Below are 22260 nucleotides of genomic sequence, written 5' to 3'. Positions count from 1 at the left end.
ATAGTAACAATCTTACTTTTATCTGACCAAATTATGTGTCAATAGTGTTTAATAGCTATTGTAGAGGCTCAGTTCCCCCAAGGTGGCATCAAAGTGGCCAGTGGCTGAGAGAAATGAGCCATTGTCACAACATATTCATACCAGAGGGAAACGGCAAGTAATGGATTATTAGTCAAAAGTTCCTAGAAACTCTGGTTATCAAAAAAATGCTTTTAAAAAAGCCTTTATTTAAAATGAACTGTCAAGGGTACCTATACATTTTATTTTGTTACAAAAGATCAAAGAATTGTAATTAAATGTAATTTTTCAACATTTGTACACATCAGATGATGCATCTACAATAAAAAATTATACACCTTTACAAGGGGTGCTAATAAAAGTGGCAGTAATGAGAATATATTATTTATATTCTCATTATTCTCTATAATATATTATATATATATTATTAATATAATATTTGGTGCTAATAGGCAACAATCAGGGACCAAAATAAACCATTAATGAGTTTAAAGCAGAACCAAAAGTTCATTCATATTTATTTTTAACATTTTTTTGGCACTAGTGGTCTTTATTCATTAGCAGGAGTGGGCAATCCTGGTCCTCGAGGGCCGGTGTCCTGCAACTCTTAGATGTCTCCCTGGTCCAACACACTTGAATCCAATAGCTGAATCACCTCCTAAGTGAAGTCAAGTTCTCCAGAGTCCTGCTAATGACCTCATTATTTCACTCAGGTGTGTTAAAGTAGAGATACATCTAAATGTTGCAGGAGACCGGCCCTCGAGGCCTGGAGTTGCCCACCCCTGCATTAGGGTGACCGAGAAGAGAATGACCGGTAGAAAAAGCCCAGCAATTGAACCCGACATCGGCTAAACAAGGACTGTAGCGTCTCTATACGGAGCCCCAGACCAGATATTTCTAATAAATTAACCAATATGTTGTTAGCTGCTAAAAACATGTTGCAGACAACTTACGTGCTACAAGCCGTCATGGCCTGACAGGTCTCCCCGGTGCAGAACTCTGAAATGGTGCTGTACTGCAGGTTGATAAGATTGAAGAATGTCGTCGCTGTGAAACAGATAAGACACACAGATCACACCAGGGCAACCATCCCATGTCATCTGCTGCAAAGGACTACACCAAGCTACACAAATATTGTCAAGTCAGCATCATCAACAACAGGGGACAGGTGTTGTCACTTAGAAGTGAAAGAGATAAACGGCTCTTTCACGAACCAAATCTGAGGCTGATCAGTGACAGAAACACTCTGAAATATTTGTTTCACAGGTTAGATGTGTGCAACCGTGTAGTTTTTACTAGTAGGACAACATTCCTTCTGGAATTCATCTGTTTACTTAACAACTTCAGTGGAAAATACCTACAGCAATGTCTTCCAAACAAGTTTTTCCCTCAACATAATACATGCAGCCATGTTTATGTTTAATCTTCACATTACGAGCATTGAATTTGGGGTGTATGGCTTATTTTGCACCATCTACAATTTAGTAAAAGATGCATTTAAATCTTTATCAGAGAGATGCCCCAATATTTTATTGATTAAATGCATCTAAAACTAACAAAAGCTAAACCTGCAGGTCTGACCTTGTGAAAACAAAATAATTAGTATCGGCCAGGAAAGGTTTGATCACTTCATCCCACAGAGAGTGTTTAGCAGAATCTAGATTTGGATTAGGAGCCTCTTCTCTCCTGAAGGTAAGTGCACACACATGTTGGAAAAACAACACAAGCCCCAAAGGGAAAACCGTACAAGTTGAAGCAAACACTGAGCTTTAAGGTATAGTTTGTCTTAACGACATGAAAACCCCACCTCTACTTTTGAAGCTGTGTTTAATTACTCTTAATAGCTCGGTATTTACATTAGTGGTTTTGAACTCAACACACTCATATGACGATGTCAGTCACTCACTGTTGCTCGCTAGCCATTCGTTGAGGTCTATCTCTCTAGGCAGCACCACCAGCTCCTTCAGGTCAAAGTCCACCACCCGGATCTTGGTGAACTCTGGCTCCACGTACTGCTTCTTCTCCTCTGCCGGTGGCTTCTTTCCATTTGGCTTCGTCTTCGACTTCCTGCAACACAGAGGAAACAAAGACAGTGTTGAAAAGCTGCGCATGCTTTTTGATTGAGGCAGTCGTTCTTAAAAGCAAAAGTGAGATGGTGATGCCAGCCTTAACTCAGCAGTGCAACAAAAGAAACCCAATAATATATGGAGACCTCAGCAAAATCAGAGTTAAAGGAACCTCAGTGAGGTCAGACCTGCAGATCTATGACGCCTGGGGGCGACTGAATCCATAAACATAAAGAAAATGCTCCCCAACCCAGACTTTGACAGTGACTTCACTGCACACCCCACAAACACCCACTGCCGCATATTTACTGCAGATCTCCAACCTTACATCGGCTCAGATAGCCTCACAAAGTCGCCCGTCTGCAGCTCGTTGTGCTACTTTTAGCACAGACACGTCATATCACACCCTGCCTTTACTTCCCCGAGTTTTGACCTCTCACCCCTCGGGCTCTTCCTCAGGCTGCTCCAGGAGCAGCGGTTTGCATGGGGTCAAAGGCCAGAAACCTCGACATATAATACAGACGGATGCCTGGTCGGTCCTCTGAGCCACACAGCAGGTTGAGATCCTGCCTGATAGGTGCTCCGCTCTAACATTTCCTCTCTGTTCCTGATCCTGATTGGCTTAGGCCCACTGATGTTTGGGTTTGTGTGAGGACAAGGAAGACAGTTTGCTCCACTGACCCTCACTTCCGGTCTTTCAGCAGTCACCGACTCCATCTCTTTCACTCTGTCTGCTTCCAGATTTTTCCTCCAAGCAAAACCGAAAACATGCATGTAGCCCCTCAGTCAATCAAAAGCGTTTTAGAGGGAAGAAATGTAAGGTTGAGAAAAGAAAGGAGGAGTCAAACTGACATGATTCCAGCTGATAACCATGGGAACAAATAAACACTTTCAAAACATGACAGAACCGAGAGGCACGAGGCCTTCTTGGCACGCTGAGTTTCATTCCCCTTCCCAGGAAGCGCTGCCTAGCTTTTCCACCCAGCATACAAGGGAAAGGCATGTCAGCATGTAGCTGCGCACACACAGCCTGCAGTCTTCCTACTTTGTAAACGTTTATTTTTTATGTGCTTGCAGTCATCTAACTCATCAGCCCTGACAAAGGCAAACTGCCTGATGATTTCCTGTGAAACGTTTAACGTCTGAGCAAACCAAACTGGTTCTTGTTTAAAGTTTTCCACGTGTTCAAAATCACACAGCTGTCGAGCCGGCTGTGGGACTTGAACTGCAAGGATGCTAAAAGGCGTTGTTGATTGGTTAATTACTACTTACTAGTCAATATTAATTTTTCCAATATCTACTCCTGGATTGAAGGATTTCTTCTTTTTTTTTTGACTACTGGTCAAAAACTTCAGTCCATTTTATTCATTCATTTCTTTGTATCCATCCAGTCAATCATAAAACCTCAACTTGTTCGTGGGAGTGCAGGCAGAATCAGGTGGTTTTCTGCTCTGAGCTACATGTTTCATCATGTGAAAACTGCTTTGCCCAAGGACAAAGCCTCATTTGCAGATACCGTCAGTTCTTGTAGCTAAAGGTTTTGTAAAGCATCTCAGAAAACTGTTCAACTCGTATGAAAGGATCTTTTGAAAAACGGCTTCACAGCCAACTCCTGTCCTCCTCTCTCCCTCTGCAGTTTCATAACTTTCCAAACAAACTCCTCCATTTCTAGTGTCCACACTTCAAGGTGGGGGGGATGAAATTCCCAAGTCATTATTTTAAGGTACAGAAAACTTCGTCTATACCAGCTCTTATCTGGGCTTGCATAACACACACAGGTTTTCCTGTTCTTGGCAAAAGCTTTTACCATAAAAGGCATTGAGGCGACTCGTTCTGCTCACCAGATCTGGGCAGAGCACAAGGCAGAAATTTAAGGAAAAAGTGAGGTCAGGCATGTTTTTGGACTGGAGAGAGCTGCAGTCCCATGATGACGTAGAAAACCAAACCAAACCAAAACGTCTTATTTCAAGTGAAAATGAAGATGTGAATCAGAAAGAGTGACTTTCTGATTCACAGAATCAGAAAGTGTTTATCTGGAAGAAGTGCAAGGAAATCGGTATAGAATTGTGATCAATGGACCAGATTTATCTTGATCAGCTCACAGCCCCTCCCACAAACACATGCAGGTAAGTGCTGTAAAATTGTGAAATGGAGAAGAAATCGGAAAATGTGTTTCTGCCAAAAAAGACCAGATCAGAGGAGAGCTGGAAATAGACATTTATTGTTGGCCGATAAAGAGGTCAGAGCAACGACCAACAGCTGTTCCACTTTTCTCCTCTCACTTTCTCCCAACACCCCCAACCATCAAGCCGTCTTCACTTACTACCTTTCCTCTTGTGTCCCCTCAACACACACACACACACACACACACACCTGTGTCTACCACAGAAAGGCCACACTGACTGCAGCCCCCTTTCACTTTTCATGGTCCAGCTGGTCCCAACAGCTGCGCCCCCCTCCTACACCCCGCCAGGCCCTCCGAGATAATCTAGAAGAAGCGAGTTCTGTCCGGTTTGAGAAGCGGTGTTTGTCCAGGCGCGTGCGCATCCGCCGAAGACTGTTCAAACATACATCTGCTTGGCCTCAGGCTTGTGCAAATATTTGTTGCTCTATGTTGGCTGACCAAGTGGCAAACAAGTAGCCGAGTACGGCTGGGGTAAAAATGGCCTTAGCCTGAATATGAGTACAATTTGAATCCAGCCCCACTACCAGAATCTGGCTCTAATTTATCCTGGAATCACAGGGGAGAAACATTTCAGGGCCATGAAGAAGAATCAACTCAAGTGCTTCATAAAAGTAGAACAATCTGCTCCCAAATCGCTCTTCTCTTCCCTAAAGCCTTGGTGCTTTTTAGCTTGGAAAAGTTCAGGTAGAGCCCATCACTTTTTACTGACTTGTTTTGTGTGGAAACTCTTGTAACTAAACTGACACCTGTTTAATAACCTCCATGTAATGACTTTCCCCTGAAGCTCGGGGCTCCTGCCAAGCCAGATATTGCACAACTGTTGCCAAAATTGGCCCTCCGGATGGAAGGGGCGTAGAACTGCTGGCATCTGGATGCAGTCAATGTAATCCAAAGTAACACCAACAACAAGCTCAGTTCAGCTTTCCATCATACACAACACTGCTTTAAAGACTTTAGGGATTTTTTCTAATAGTTCATAAAATAATCACGGGGCGCCCTCAAAAACAAAATGCAGTCCAACAAAAAGACAAATGTTGAGGTGTTTTAAAATGAACAGGACAGATTGATGCTAACTGAGTCAAATCTCTAGATAAAGAATAGATGATGAGTTTTTGAGCTTTTTTTCACCCCGTGACCCTGAGTAAACGTACCGTTTACAAGAGTCAGAGGTCAAAGGCCTTACAATCAGAGATCTTCTGCTTGTTATACATTCATCAATCATCAGCTGAATAGAAACAATAATTACTTTAAAAGTGCAATACAATAACTGATTAAATTACTCAGTGTATAAACAGAGCAGTCTTAGGAGTGGCAGTTCTCCCTGGGGTCACTGATCTGTTTGGAGATCGAAACAAAAAGGCTCTGAACACCCTAAAGGCCACAAACACCAGAAATACAGCCAGGCAAGAGCAGAACCGCAGCAGCCACCAGAAAGGCTAAAGAAAGAGATGGGGCTTTGGTTGAAATAGTTAGTTCTGACCGTCCCACCTTCCTCTTCTCATCCTGTCCTAAATCCCGTTCACAATGTTCACATGGACCCCCATGCAGCACCATAATGAAGCCTCATCAACATCACAACACGTATGTATATGAAGCAAGGGTAAGTCATTGCTTAAGGGCTTTTTTAAAAATGTAACTTCACAGTAAGAATATAAACCTCAATACTGTTTTGATAAAAGACAAAAAAAGAAAAGAATCAACCCAGAATTCTCTGCATGATAATCTGTAAATCTAAATAAAAACATAATCAGAACGTTAAATATGCTGCATCAAAGAGTTGTATTTTTTTTTTTCACCCCCAAAAAATGTAAATCTTTTACCTCAAATGGGTCATAAGCTTATATTTATCACTCCATTCTTACCGCTCGTCTTTATAACTTCTTCTAAACCAAAGGTAATCAACAATTTACCAGAGAAGGAAACTTTAAAAAGAAACATTAAAAGAAGAGCTACAAGTCTACAACCCTTCCTGTCATTCTCATTAACTTAACTTTCTTCCTTGTTATCTTTGGCATAGCCACTTTTGCTTTTATTTTTCCCCCTGAAGAAGTGTGTCAAATCTCCCTCTTTGTTGTATTTCCTCAGAGATAACTGATTTCTTCATAACAAGGTCGAACTTCCCAAAAAAGCAGGTTCAACAAGACTTGTCTCTACCTGTCGCTGATGTTGCAACAGACTTCACGCCACGGAGTAATACTTTCAGTTCAGCTGCCTGCATTTTGCATACACAGGTTGATGGTGATAGCCTCCTCACCATCAACGTTCACACTGCTATTGTGTCACAAAACTATTTGTCTTGAGGCATTCGGCTCTTGGACTGCTGGAAAATAAAAGCACACCTCTCCTTTGACATGAAAAGTAAGAGGAAACATTTCCAGGAGAGCCTGTCCCCTAACGCAACAGACTCACAATGATAATTAAAACTGGAATACACAAAAACAAAACAGGCAAAAATCAATCAGTAAGAGATTGAACTCTCTTAATCTGAAAGTCAAAAACCAATTGCTTTACTTTAGGTGGGATTCATAAACTCACTACCTCTATCAAAGAACCAGAACAGCTTCTGTCTATACGAGTTATAGGAATCGGTGGTAAAAGTTCAGGGGGAAAAAATTAAAAATAAAACAGGGAAAATCCGTATTAGCCAGGAAAAGCTTGATTGTTGCCTCTTTAGAGATAATGGCTAAGAGTTGGAAACATGCAATTAGTCTACTAGTTTGTCAGACTTTTTTTTTTTAAGCGTGAACCCAGCTCCCCAAATTTATAACTTAAAATGGCAGGGGATATAACCCATTGTAAATAAATAACCAAATAAAAAATCTAGTTTTATCTACATAGGTATGGATTAAATGATGGGGAAGAAAATGGTTTTAAAATATGGAAAGAAAGCAAACCTGGCGTTACTTACCTTGTCCTACAACTAAGATTTTCCCAGAGTAGATCTTAAAAGGCTTTGACAAAAACAATTTCATCCTTAGACATTCCTTTATTTTTAGCAGATAACTACAATTACCGGGAAACGGGTTTAATTTTTTAAACCCGTTTCCCTAAAATTTTCCTGAAATATCCCCTTAAAAAAATAAAGTCACTAAATATTTTTCCATTCTTCTCATCTCTGGACCCATCACCAGCACAAAACTCCAACTTAAACGTCTTTTCATTTGTCTCCAAATTTTCCCCCAAATTAAATATGTAAAACATCAGGAGAGGGTTGAGTTTCTCTGAGACTTTTTAGTCCATTTTTAGAAAAAACAAAAAAAGACAGACGACTCCCTGGCAACTCTTCCCCCTCATCATCATCACTGAGTGGTAATCTGCGGTACCAGGGGGTCTTGTGTAATTACAGCATTTAAGCGATAGAGAGTTTATGAGTCGCTATTAAGGCGCTAGTTCTCAACGCGTCTCCTCATCTGGAAGGACGCAAACCCAGCGACAAGCTGACGTTCATATGAAAAACAGTGCGGTAAAAACAAAAATGCTTAGTCAATAATAGAGTAATATAATAGAGAAAAAATTAATTTACTCACAAATTACTTCTAATAATTTGAAAACTAGAAAAAAAAGTATTACCTTAGTACTTTTCCGACTGCCTGAATGACCATTTTCGCTGTTAATGGAGGTCTTGGGTTTTTCTGAGGGCGCATAACTTTCTTATCTTAACAAGAGGAGCAATAATCTCCAACCATAGCCTAGAAACATAAACAATATATATCAAAACGTCTCTTGTTCGGCTAGTTCAGGTCCGACAGAATCAACACACCTTGTTGGTCCCACAAGAACTTTCTGACTATTTACAGGAGAAAGAAAATCTCAGAGTAGCTCTCACAGAAAGCCCTCCCCCCTCCGCTCCATTACTGACGTCCAATCAGATAAGCGGGAAGCCAGGTAGGAGGCGGAGCATAGTGACGTCAACCGTCTGCCCATGTGGACGTGGTTGGTGTAGTCAGAATGTAGCAACAGGTGGTCAGACTGTAACTGGACTAGCGAAATAAAAAGGTGCAGCAAGGTTTCATACTCCTGTTGCAATAACTGGTTTGCACACAGCCTCGCTTTTCTCAGCTGAAAGAAACTAAGGACGTCAATTTTAAACGAGAAAAATAGGTTGTAGTACATAATTTTATTAAATAAATTAGATTTAAAAAAAACAACAACACATTGCATCAGTGTGGATTAGTGAACAAAAGTTTGTAAAATAGAGAGTAAAGAAAATATACAATTTAATTTCTACAACTAAAAAAAAAAGAAGAAGCTTGCAGCAAGAATATTTGCTCAGCATTGCCTGTCTCTGAGTGAACGGTGCAGTGTTGGGTGCTGGGCCTGCAAGGTGACATTCCTCCTTTTCATTCTCAAACCATTCCCGCAACCCAATCATGACCACAGTTAGACGTGTTCAAGCATGACTGAAGAACCAGTGAGGGAATCAGGCTGTAATTTTTTTTTGCAGGACAAGGTTATTGTTGGAGGGGAATTGTTTGGAGACTTTTTTTTTCATTTTAAGGACATAATTTAAAGCACAAGTAAGTTATAAATTTTAATTACACTGTCAGAGAGCAAACAACACTTGGACAAGGAGTTATGAAAACTGACTATAAGTTGGACTCATGGGAAAATTACAACTATTGTTGCCAAACTATCATTCTCTTTGCCGTTCTTCCCTCTAATTATTGCCTGACAGCACACACGGCCCTCTTACTCTCCCGTTTCTGCTGTTGTGTTCACACACTTCCGCTGCTTTTCTTGGCTTGTTTATGTCGCCTCTTGCAATCATTGTCTCCTCTGGGGGACAAAAAAAGACCAAAAAAAAATGTATAAAAAAGGAAATGAACATGGGGGTCAGTCTTTGCACATGTGGCAAGTGTACAACCGACAAGTTACCACATCACAGAAACCAATCTGTGCAATCTGCAGAGCTGCAGTGTGCATTCCTCATATGAAACTCGGGGCAAGCAGATACATGAGGCCATTATTCCTGGTGGAAAAGCCCCTATTTGATCCAAAAAGACCTGAGAAGCAGCTGTTTTTTGGGGTGTGCACCCACTTAACTGGAATTGGTGGGTGGAGATGGCTGGTCCTGAGGCATGTTCATTGGTTCCTACTGCTGAACCAGAACTGAGAAGTACTAACAGGAGGAGGAAGACCTTTTTTTCATGGGGCTAAAAATAGCAGAAGCCTGACTAGTTTGGCCCATGAAGAATGAAAAAACCTGCACAGAGGCCATAACATGCGAGAGCCTATGCATGTGCAGAGTAGCTTAATCAGTGACTGAGGAGGAGTAGCCAGATGTGGGGGTGGGTTGTCAGTTTCTCTACAATAATCAGTGCCTATAAAATGCAACTTTAGCACTACATTACAAAAACCTGCCGCAATCCCATTTAATCAATGTAAAGGGTTCAATCAATGTAAAGGGGAGTCCTACAATTCAGTAGTCAGCCTGAGGAACAAGTTACTACCCACAATGTAAAAAAAAAAAGAGCCATGTAATGGAAAATTAGAATTTGTAGGAATGTATAAATAATCAGAATAATAGTTAAGACAGGTTCTACATACTATGAATCTTTATAAATTAGCTCATCCAAAATAAATCAGTAATATTGCTCAAAAAGTGAAACTCGCTGATACTTTACACACAGAGTAATAGACTTAATGTACTTTTGATGATTATGGCTAACTAATAAGAACCCAAAATTCAATTCCTTGGATAATCAAATACTATATTAAAAAAAAAACAAGCAATGCAGAAATCTCATCATGCTGAAAAGTATTTTCATGCATTGTACAGTACATGTATTCAATACATAATTGGACCTTCTTTGCATGAATTACTGGATCATATGAGCTGTAATGGAAGCCCAGCTTGCATAGATTTTCTATGAGGTTCTGGTCAGGGCAGTTTGTACCACTATGGTCACAGAAACAGCTTTTGGCACCTTTGGTAGTGTGGACAGGTGCCAAGTCCTGCTGGAAAATAAAATCAAGCATCCCCATACAGCATTTCAGCTGAAGACACCATGAAGTGACCTAAATTTTTCATTTTCTAAGTTGAGTAGAAACTGGTCCAGCTAGCAGATGACATGGCACCCAAAATTGTCACAGACTGTGCACATTTTGGTTTCTCGTATCTCTTCACTCTTTTCCAAAACTTTGCGAACTTGATTTCCATATGAAATGGGAAAACTGCTTTAATCTGTAAAGAGGACTTTAGACTACTAAACAGCAGTCTAGTTCATTTTCTTCCCAACCCAGGCAGGACAATTCTGACATTTCTGGTTCAAGAGTGACTTGACACGAGGAATGTGACGGTTATCTTCTGGATACAATCTTCTTAAGGCTGTGGTTATGTTTGTTGCTTGTGGACTTTTTCTAACATGTTTTCCTTCTACTCAACTTAAAAAAAAATAAAAAATACATCACTGAACAACCAGCCATTATCAATGGCTTTGTGTGTCTTGTGGAGGGTGTCACTGGCCATCTGCTAGACAACTGTTAAATCAGTCTTTTCCATCAAACTGAAAAAATAGAAATATTGGTCTGATATTTAATTTACTACATAACTAAATTCTGAGTTTTAATATGTACAGGTCATAATCATTACAACTGAAAAAAACTAAATAAAAAATTTTCAAATTAATATTAACGCAATGAGGTTAGTAATATAAAATAAAAGGTAAAATACAGGGCAATAACAGACCACCATAAGTTTTGAAACAGATTAAAGTGCTGTATTTGCCTTTAAATCCCAACAAGGAATGATGCAAAGACACAGGAAGCTCAATGCTCAGGGAACTTTCCATTAGTTTGACTCAAACTATTAAACCTTTGTGGTCACCTAAGATGGCAGATATCTCTTCAAAATCAGAGAGGCTTGGCGTCACTTCACTGAATCCAGGATGAGAATTAAAGGGCAGTAGTAATTAAACCTAATCTACCATTAACTCGTCAGCTTGTAGTAACACCTCTACAGCTGTTTGTCCTTTATGAGAATAGGTGGAGACGGAGGCGATGCCAGCAAACTGGGCCCTGCTTGTGTGTCTGACGTAGATGGAAACCAACGGCCGCATTCCTTTGGTCTGGTAGACAATGGTTTACTATTTCTGCTCTCATCACAGTCACCTTTCCTCCTCCTATACAGACACTACATGGCATCACTTGCATTCTACCTGCTCACCTAAACCAAATCTAGGATTTTTAATTTAGCCTCCCCCCTCCAAAAAAAAACAACTAGTCAGAATCTTAGATGTGTGTCAGCCAACAAACATGGAAGTGAAGTTAGGATAACAGCTTGACTTTTGTCTGCTTTAAAAAAAAAAGAAGAAAAAGAAACTAAAACGTGGATAAAATCACTGACGTCATTATCCATGTGACAAAAGATGCGCTTACTCATAATCTGATGAAGTTAGAAAAAAAGTGACATTTATGTCAATAACTGATGCAAACAGATAAATCAAGGAATGCAAAGGCAGTTGGGGAAAAACGTGTTCAAAATTCAAAGGAATACAGTACTGACGTCATATCACGCCATTTAGGCTCCGTTCCTGTGTTAAAGGTCAAGATTACAGGTCACATGCTACTACAAGTTACAAATATGTAACTGTGCATGTTCGATTAATGATATATGTCATTAAGATGAAAGGATTCATTTATAGGGAGCATTTAAAAAAAAAAAAGATAACTGATGAGAACTGCTGACTGGCTGGCTCAACAGGTTGGATCTGAAAGTCTGCTGACAAATTCCACCTGCTTTAAAACAAAGAAGAACAACTGTGATTCCAGGCGAGCAGCAGATTAGTCAGAACCGTAGCAGAAGCGCCTTGGATTCCTGCCAGCTGCCCGGTCCCAGGCCAGCTGGAGGACGCCGCAGCACAACGCACCTGAGATCAAAGCTAGGACAGAGGTCCAACTATGTTTTAGACAAAGTCAGAGCATAAAAAGCAGACACTGTCCAAGCTGGTTTTTAAGAGCTGTTGCTGCAGCATTCTGGGCTTGTGGGAATGTGTTTAGGTAAGGTCTTAGCTAGTGAAAACAGTGCAGAAGGGAGTTCCTCAGAGCCCAATGGGTTGTATCTGTATGCCCAGATAAAGGTCAGCAGTTTCAGGAGAGGCGATATACTGAACTGAATGACCTGTGTCGCAATATGAAATCCAAAACTATTTAGGAAAGTGAGGTATTTGCTTGACAATGAAAACTATAACAAAGTTGAGAAAGGCACAAAGAAATTGGACAGTGGACTGAATAGAACAATTTTCAGTTTGATTGCTCGTGACTGGCTGGTTAGAAAATCAGAAATCGGCCTAAACCCAAGAATTACCAGGTCGCAGTAACAAAACCTTTGGGTGTGGACAGTGTTAAACCCCCGCTATGCTTCCTTAATACGTGTAAATAGGTCCACCCATTTTCTACTGCAGTTCTGAGCTAGCTTCCAAATTGAGGTAATCTTGACAATGTACATTCTCACAAGAAAGGACAATGACACATACAGAATGAGCCTGCATGAGTCTGGATGCTTACATGGAACATATCTGGACATTTACTGTGAAGAGACTCAAACTCAGAGGAACCGCAGTGATTTAAGAAGCTTTTTAAAAGTGTATTTTCTACAAACTGTTGAGACATGTCTGAAGTTCATTCAGGCAGGGAGAGTGAGCAAGGCTTTCAGCATACAACAGTATGGTTGGACATACTACAACAAAGTAGCATGTTACCATTTTGTTACATTTTTAACCTCTAATGAAACGAGCAAATTTAGAAATCTCAGAGTTTAGGTCTACATTCTCTACCAAGGGAAACTGCTGGCTTAGTCATGCTGGCCTCACAAACTGATAACTATGTTAAATGAAAATAGTTTATTTAAAAGATCTCATATTGGCCACAAAACTTTGATTAATACAGTTCAGCTGAAATTATACAACAAACATACTGTGTGATGAGCAAGACATTAAAGATACGTAATTAGCCTCCTAGAAGAAGGAACTAACAGACTTTGGTGCATGTCCTCTCCCTATTCTCTCTATCTATTTCTTGTCGTCAATAAGTTCCACAAAATCTAAGCAAAAATATATTTTAAAAAAATTGTTTTGCGTTTACAAAACGCTGATAACAGAGTGTCTCAGACATAACAAATATTGAGTCACAAAATGCAGAATTTAACTTTTACTTAGAAAAGTGACGGCACCTAATTTTACAGACCAGTTTAGGCATTTACAGAGTGCTTCAAGCACCAGCGCTATTCATAAAAACTAAACTCAAGTCTGCTTCTGCCTTCTCTTTCCACTTATTCTCTCCATTCCAGCCTCACAGAATTTATCCTTCAACGTTTCTCTCCCTCTCTCTTACTTTTCTGCTTCATCTTTTCATCGCTCAACATTCCTGAAGGGGATGGGCAGCATGCAAAGACATGCCTGTGCTCTTTGCACAAATGCTGGCTAAACAAAGGAGAGGAGAGCTAAAGCAAATGAAAAGGTTAAATACTTTAAGTTTGTTGGACTTGGCTTTTTGTATTTGTGAATTTGATTTTGTGCACTTCACAAGCAAACGCGCTACGATTGCAATTTTTGCTCCATTTACCACCAGCAATGAGATTGAGATGAAAAATACTTGTCCACCTAATTGCATCTGCATTCATGCTTATGAGTAGTCAAGTTAGATCATATGTTGAAATGTTCAGCTCTTCCCTTCTTTATGGCACATAGTTATTTTCATGTTTGCAAACCAAGAGGAAAAACTTGAAGGGTTTCTCTCCCTATGGTTCATGGGACTTTTGCAGGAAGACAGGAGATGAGAAATACCAGACTCTTGTCCAGACATATAAATCACCAACTCCATGGATACGATATGAATTCCTGTCGAAGAAAAAGCGTTGGGAGGGAAGAAGAGGAAACCACGGGAGCTGGTAAAGAACAAAAAGAAAGTGAGTGAAAAGGTGAAAAAGGTAATTAATCATAGATCACAGAGGCAAAAGCCAGAGCAGAAAGACTCGGATTAAAAACAGTTTGGAAAATAAGACTGAAAGAGCTTGCATCTGGGTGGGAGCCTGTCACAACATGCCCTGAGCTCCGGCTGAACTCCTCCTCCCTACATTCCTGAGAATAGGAGAGTCTCTATCCATCGTATGATCTGCCATTTGGGGAGCCCAACACCTGTCAGTCAAATACTAAACCACGCACTCAAACAGGGGTTATGAGTCCAATGGGTCAAGGGCAATCAATCAGAGCTGTGCTGAGTAGTGTTTGTATTTAATGTTTTGTAAGAATGGACTTCATAGAAACAGAATCACAATCAATAGAAATTGGATGAAATAGAGCACCTTCAGAGAAAAATATTTATTTACAAATGAGACTAAGCCATTTTTTACGATAACGTATCTGAATAATTCATTAAAAAATATTTAACTACAAAAATACTTAAATTGATGAACAGGTATGTACACTGACACAATACATCTTGTTTACAGGCAAGGAAAGACAAAACTGCAATGAATTCATTCAAAATAGGGGTATAGATTTGTAAAAGCTAGTTTGCACCAATTTAATGTGAGTAACAATTTGTCACTAGTGGCCTCTGGCAAAAGTACAGTTTAAACAAATGTGTTTTTCCACCTTATGCTAGTAAATTTCTCCATTACCACTTACATGTCCTTTCTTTTTTGCTAAGCTGCTTGTAAATTGTTTACACCAAACTGGTTCCTCTCTCTATTTACATGCCTTTTCACACTAAAATGACAGGAAAAATGAAACTAATGCCTTGAGACTGATTTTTTAAAAAGAATTTCAAAATCAGGCGTAAAACAGTTGATTGATACCGTTTTTCGAGCTTTTTGCTGATGGGTTTTTTTTTATGTGCAGCAGTTGACTGGCAGACCAACCGGTGAAATGGTGCAGCATCATAAAAGTTCCCACCATGCCTACAATGTGACAGTCCTCAGGCACGAAAATGTAATGAGTCTTTATCCTGCAAATGGCCACAGGACTGTGGACAAGGTTCAGTGTTGGAGATTAACCACATGACAGTGTGAAGTCATCCAAAAAAACAGGTGCAGCATCAACTCAGCCAGTAAAAGGGTTCAAGAAAAAGAAAATGCAGCTTGGGAGCCAATTCCAATCTACCTTCATGATATGCATGAATTTTCTAATTCATGCATATCATGTTATGACTTTAAATTCCTGAAAGAAAGAAATAATCATGTCCCATAGCTCAAAGTCTACCAAAAATTCTAATAACCCAGCAAAAAAAAAAAAGAGAAAGCAGCAGAGACAGACAGGAATGTCTCTTTTCTTGGGAAGTGCACGATAACTTTGGCATGGAGACTTGGAAACCTCCATGTTTGCAGATATCTCCAAGGCAGATAAAATTCTGAACATTTCTGATCCAAAGCAAAACATTACCTTCAGATTACAGCTTCAAGAAACACAACAGTGCCCAGGATTGTTTGGGCATCAGCCTGTGAGAGCATTCCAAATCTGGTTCACAAAGTATTTGGTTATGGGATCAATACTGCCATCTACTGGTCTGAAAAGCAGATGCGGAAAGACTTTCATATTAGGCAGTTAAACAGAATACATTCTTTTTCAATGTAAAGACTGATGGAGATTACACTTTGCTTCTTCAAATATCTTCAGGAATGGACACCAATTTCCTCTTTCAAAAAACGTTTTAAAAATTTTACAGAAGCGTGGATACTTGCATGTAAACATGAACCTGAAACCAAATCATGATGAATGCACTGACAGCACAGAGACAAGCATACTAATAGAGACTGTAAAATGAGTTACTTTTAGCCATTTGTAAAAACTATATATATATATATAAACTAAAACAAGGAAATGTGAGAACCACAAAGCATAAGTGTGGGTTTGGGGAGCTGGAGCGGTGGGTGTTGGTGACGTAGGAAAGCGGTGCAACTGGAGAGGCTTCAGTCAGACATGCTGATGTTTGCTGAGGGGAACAAAAAGCAGACTGTGGGTATGTGTGTGAGAGTACTTGCAGCGCAGGATAAGGTGGAGGGGATGAAGAGAGGAGAAAGAGCATCATGGAAAGAGGCGGTGGCGGGAAGCGGTACTGGATTGGACCCATGTTTGCACAGGATGTACAGGGTGGAGCATCAGAGTGTAGAGTATGAAGTGTTGAGGTGAACAGAGCACTCTTTTCAGAAAATGAGAAAACATTGGTTTAGATCATCTGATAGAAAAATGCTCTGTACAACCAGGGTTCCTATGTATTATTCCTTCTTTTTTCAGACTCAAATGTCCATGAATGTGACATTTTTAACATAAAATAAAAACCTTCACTATGCAGCTATGGCAAATATTTTACATAATAATCAGGCTTTAAGAAGATGGGTGGCTGGATGGATAATAGACAAATTAAAGACTAGGTGGAACTGAAGCAGGATTAAAACAACCACCAGATTGAAAAATGGATGGATCAACTGAAGGAAGAATTGACAGACAAAAGTTGAGTGGACAGATGACTGAATGAAGACACTGATTGATTGACAGAAACTGATGGTTAAAAGTATAGAAGTAGCTGGGTGGACAAATGGACAGCTAGATGAAAAAACAAATGAACAACTGATTGAAAAACCCACTGGACTCTTAGTACTTTTTCTGCACTTGTTCAAAACTAAAATAAACTTAAATCAGCTTCCAATCTTTTCAAGAATCTGTGGTGAAACTGGTGATGGGTCTCAAAGGCAACCGGAGTTAGAGAAGAAGGTGTGAGGACTCTTCACCAGATCGGGGTGCTCTCTATGTTCAAGATCATATATCCAAATTAAGAAGAACGCAACCATGTGTACCATAAACACACAGCTGCACATGAACCAAAGGCACAGAACTTTGCTTCCGTTGCCAAATTACGTACAGCAAAGAATAAATGACAACTTTTCAAAAATCCATTAATCAGTGCCTGAGTACCTAAACGTGCATCTCCGAACTTCACAGAGCATTAGCATCATAAATGTGACAATCATGAGGCTCAGTGTCTTCCCAAGGTCAGCCATAATGAATGTCAGCACAAATGATCATGATTTAAAGAAAAACGGCTGATAAGATCAACACGCCTTCCTTAACAGCACATGCTAAATTACATCAGTCTGCTTCGTAACACATGCCCCAGTCTGTTTCGGGGTAGATTACATAACTGTTCGTCTTCTCAGTCTGCAACAAAAGCAACAATAGGCAGAACTGAGAGATGAAAGCAGTGTGCTTAGGGGTGGGGTGGGGAGGTGGAATCTATCCTCAAAGGAAATGTCTCCCATTTCCTGCACCGGCAGACGGTGCTTGACTTAATCAGACAATCTGGCATGTTTGTGTGTGAGTTGTTATTTTACCCCCGGCCGATGCCCTGCTGAACTTTAACCCCAGGAGTAAAGAACAAGCTGACCTGGGCTGAATTTGCTAAAGGACTGACAAGTGCTTAAAAGTCATCAAGGTGAAGTTTTTAGCTGTCTGTTAAACTTAGATCTACAAAACTAAACATATTTTTGAATATTTTTTTAAGTAGATGCCATTTTGGTACTCCAAAGTGATTTATTTTTCTGTAAGACCTCTTCATTAAAATAAGAATCATGACTTAATAGCGGATAGTTTCTTGCTCTCCGTGATTTGACTAATGATGCAGGGTCTCCAATAAAAACACTCTTGCTGTTCTCTGCAGTTTCTAATTTTATGTTTCACATGACACGGTGGGAACTTTGTGCGTTCACAGACGTCATTATGTTCTGTACAGTAGCTATCTATGAAGAGCCTTGCTGAAGTCTTCCCAGCAGCCCCCACCCAGCGTCTAGTAGGCTTGGTGAAAAAAACCACCAAAAACAGCCGACTCACATCTGCTGCTCTGCTTATCATAACAGCCACTCGGTCAAACAGGGAGATCAAGGACATTTTCAGAAAACAGTACAGTCAGTTCTTTTCAGTCCACACACACACACGCTCAAACCAAACCTCTGAGTGGAGCGGTTCAAAAAGTTAATTAGTGCTTCAAAATTAGCCACAAAAATAACCATCAAATATGCTCATCATCTACAACTCAATATTCAAAGTTTTAGGTCAATTTGTTTTACCAAAGGACCCGGAAATGGGAATACAATATAAAAACTACTAACAACTAAAACTTCCTCAGTTCACAAGAGTGTTTGTTTACCCAAATAAGGAAAAAAATGCATAGTTTTGGGGAAGCGGGGGAACAATCTACCCTGATGACTAGACTGGATCGTCCCACCATCTAATCGCAGAGGAAACTCTGCTCCATTGTGTGAGCTTGATTAACACAAGGAGTGATGAAAGCGTAGGAAGCAGTCACACCCAGGAGCTCGCAAAGAGGTGACGAGAAGCATGTGACCGAGTGAGGCAGAGAGCTGACTAAATCATCAAAAACAAGATGATGAACATATTTTAATCTCTAATGAGCTTAGATTAACTGGTTGTTAGCCAGGTTGAGATAATTAATGACGATTGTAAATAAAAATTAAAAAAAATCCTTGGCAAAGAGGATCAAGGTGCTACACTTTGAGAGATGAATCACAGTGTCTGTGCCAATCATGACTGCTTGCTGTTATCCAGGTTTACAAAGTTTGAAAAAGTTGTCAAATGCGCAGACATAATAGCAGAATATGACGTATGCAAGTCTCAAACAGAAGCACTTAATCATGTAGTGATGAATGAAAACCAAGCACGCTGAATACGACTGAACTAGTTAAAAATGGCATGCAAATGTTATTAATGACTCCAAGTGATGAAATTCTTCCCACAGCAGGCCTGATGTGCCCAGATGGCTGGTCAATGTCAGGGGTGAAGGAAGTGGTTGGAGGCAGATGCTGCTGTGTAGAGATGGAGAGGGGAAAGGCAGACGGGAGGTCAAATCAATACAGAGAGAGAGAGTGAGAGTGGATGACGGTGCTCCTCACTTCACTGACACACACATTTGTTCACATCCCCCCCCACCACAGATCCTATAAGCTCCTCCAGTACATAAATGGGATCAGTGGTTATTACCATCATGACTCACGTAAGCGTGCATATCAGCATCTTCATACCATAGACGTGTAATAGAGGCCATAGAAGTGTAAACAAGGCTCTGATTGGCTGAGAAGTATCTGGATCCCACCTGGGAAGATGTGCTTAGAGAGTGACATCATCTCTCAGTGGGGGGATGGGAGGGATTCTAATGCAGTGTGTGCACATCTGTCTGCAACTAAAAAGGCCTCCAGGACAGCAGAAAAAGGCTGTGGAAGACATTTTAGTGAACCCACTGAACCAAAAGGAGAGGACGTAGTTTCCAGTGGCACACAACTACAAAATTACACAGCTTTCCAGACAAATGTGCGTGAGGCAGCGTGTGTGGTGTATTTTAGTCTGAAGCAGGGCACAAATGAGGAAGTTTTACCTGCTTAACACCATTTTCTCTATTAAGTTAGGCTGCGCCTGACCAGCACCCCACCTTCCTTTCACCCCGCCACCAGACAAACGCGATAAACAGGAAGTGAGGCGCCCAGGCCCTTTCCGTTTCCCTGTAAATGGGCCTCTTGTTCTCAGAAGGTACACTGAGAAATCATGGAATGCCAGAACAAAAACTACCATGACCGATTTCCACGATCACCTTTCAGAAGCCTGAAAACGTCTCAGAAGAACGCTGTTCTTGGTAAGGATTTCTGTCCGACCCTTTTCCTGCCACCTGACCAACAGACAGACTAAAACAAGCACAATGGAGACATTATTGACTAAGTTGTAATATATTTTTTAATGTCTCAAAAGGGGCTCCTGCCAACTAGGACAATGTTTTAATTCCTATTTGACTTTTAAAGATTACCTTTGGGTTTTGTGGACACAAAAGCTGTTAAACACACAAAAGGTCTCCAAAACAAAAACACCTGTGCTGTTTTTTAATTTAAGTGTGCCGACAGGGAGGATCTAAAAGTGGAGGTGAGGTTAATGCAAGGCCAACTTTTTCTTCTCCTGAGCCAGCAGAACAAGGCTACTTCTGAAAACACACACGCACACACACACAGACCATATTATGTAATCGCTCCATTGTATGAGGTGGTCTGACCTCTGCAGTGTCTGGGAGACGTAGTGAAAGTCAAGAGGGACAGTCGTGAGTAAAGAGACAGGCAAATCTAAAAAAAAACAAAACCATTGTTTCATAAGATTCCATCAGGAAAAGGCTCATAATATTTAGTAATATTTAGACACAGAATAGGGAGTTAAAAATCTGTTTCAGGCCTTTGATAGACACCATGTATTAAAATTAAAGCAATGGGAAATTGACAGTGAGAGGAAATTCCTGAGGATTAAACAACATTCACATTAAGCCACGGACTTCAGGAAGTTCCTAAAAACCAAAAGAACAGAAAAATATTGGGTCTGAAACAAATGTAACAAATTTATAAATGTTCCTCTGTACACAACACAAATCTTTAGTGATGCCCATAGTAGAGGGTGAATGCAGCAACAACAGTTAAAATGACAAAAACGATCTTCCGTGTGGAAGTTAAGATTCAAAGTTAGACATTTTTAGTTTCAGAGAGGCGTTCTCAAACAAATCCAGAATAATCACAAAAAGCACAAAAAAGTCCTAATTATGGAAAAATGCATCTGCTGCTCATCCAGGGGTTTAAACAGGGACTGAGAGCTCAGCAGAAAAAGTAGAAGCACCGCAAAGTTTCTACTTCGTCCTTTTGAGTTTTCATCCTTAACTTCATTGCTCTTGCGAAGGCAACAGAAACAACTTCTTCAAAATCAGCATTCATGCAGTTTCTTTGAAGAAGAAACAGAAAAATGCTTTTAAATTATAGAACTGATTTTACTGTGTACTTAATCATTATTCTGATTAGGTACAAATCAGGATTCCGTGCGAAGACTACAAGAAGTTATCCAATCCTGCAAGGCTCCATTAGCAAAATGAAAACTTTGTTTTTCTCTATACATAAATCAAGACTTTTGTGTTGATTTAATTCGGGGCCATGTGAGCGTTGAGCCGTCCCACGACCCCGGAGTCCGATGGGGTAAGGGAGGGGAGACGTGGGTTACTTGGCGCTGAATGGCGCCCTGATGGAGCTGCACGTCCCAGCTGGGTGGAGCAGCCAGGCCCGTCAAAGACAGCCTAATGAGAGACACATGACAGCCAGTAGGGTCCGCTCTGCTGGCACAACTCACTGTGTGAGGATACACTCAGGGCTATTGTTCCTCAGCAACACATTATGACATTTAGCAACTGATCCACAGCTGGAAAACACAGAGATATAAACACACGCTCTTGTCATGTGCTGGGGCCTGGAGATCCCCATGTTTCAGCAACAGGTCAAAGATTATTCTTTAGGTTAAATAAATATTAAATCAATTGATCCAGAGGAAACAGAGAAGGCTGCATAATTTAGTACTAATAGATCATTAACATAAACAAAACAAAGGACTGTTTGCAATATTTGAAGTCTCATGAACTTGCACTTTGCATGCCAATCTAAACATCAGGATTCCTACAAATTTCACCACTAAAATTTTGGAGTATTTCCATCAGTTTTCCTAATATTCATCACATGAGCACCAAAGACTAAGCTAGTTGAGTTCTACTACCTCCAAACTGCACAGGTAAAGTTAGCTTTTGGATTTGGCTGATAGTAAAGGACTGTTTTACTGTTTTAGATTGACTTTATTTTAAAATCTAGAAGACAATCTGGATTTGATTATTCTACATTAAATATATATTTTCTAAATCAGTCCCTTTGAAAATATAAATCTCTAAAATACAGGTTTGTTTGGCATCTAAACCTGACACCAGTTTATAAACCACACATCCACCTAATAAACCCAGATCTAAGAGAGTACATGGGCCAAAAACAGCATAAAAATGGTTGTTTTGCTATGCCTGGGTTTATCTATAGGTTCTGTCAGGAACTCAAAAACCTATACAACTAAGGAGAAACTGTGTAGAAACCCTGAATATTTAACTACTCACTCAACACCTGAGTGATGGAAGGACATATCGGAAAGGAGAGCGGAA

At 40.2% G+C, this 22260-nt stretch overlaps 1 protein-coding gene across 4 annotated transcripts in view; it reads right to left on the bottom strand.

Moving 5' to 3' along the window:
• The window catches only part of mob2a (MOB kinase activator 2a), a 62755-nt gene that overhangs the window by 5665 nt on the left and 34830 nt on the right, over positions 1–22260 (bottom strand). For 3 of the 4 annotated variants that reach the window (XM_028037893.1, XM_028037867.1, XM_028037884.1), the window contains exons 2-3: positions 1925–2085; positions 972–1065 (exon numbers count right to left, since the gene is read on the bottom strand). In XM_028037893.1, the coding sequence (XP_027893694.1) occupies positions 972–1065; positions 1925–2085 (255 nt within the window). Of the gene's footprint in view, positions 1–971; positions 1066–1924; positions 2086–7839; positions 8068–22260 lie in introns of those variants that run through there. The other variant, XM_028037876.1, reaches the window with a different exon arrangement.

Source organism: Xiphophorus couchianus, chromosome 2 (genome assembly GCF_001444195.1).
Source record: "Xiphophorus couchianus chromosome 2, X_couchianus-1.0, whole genome shotgun sequence".
In the NCBI taxonomy this organism is placed as follows: Eukaryota; Metazoa; Chordata; class Actinopteri; order Cyprinodontiformes; family Poeciliidae; genus Xiphophorus; species Xiphophorus couchianus.
Note: the sequence above shows the minus strand (reverse complement) of the source record. Positions and strands in the feature narration are given on the sequence as shown.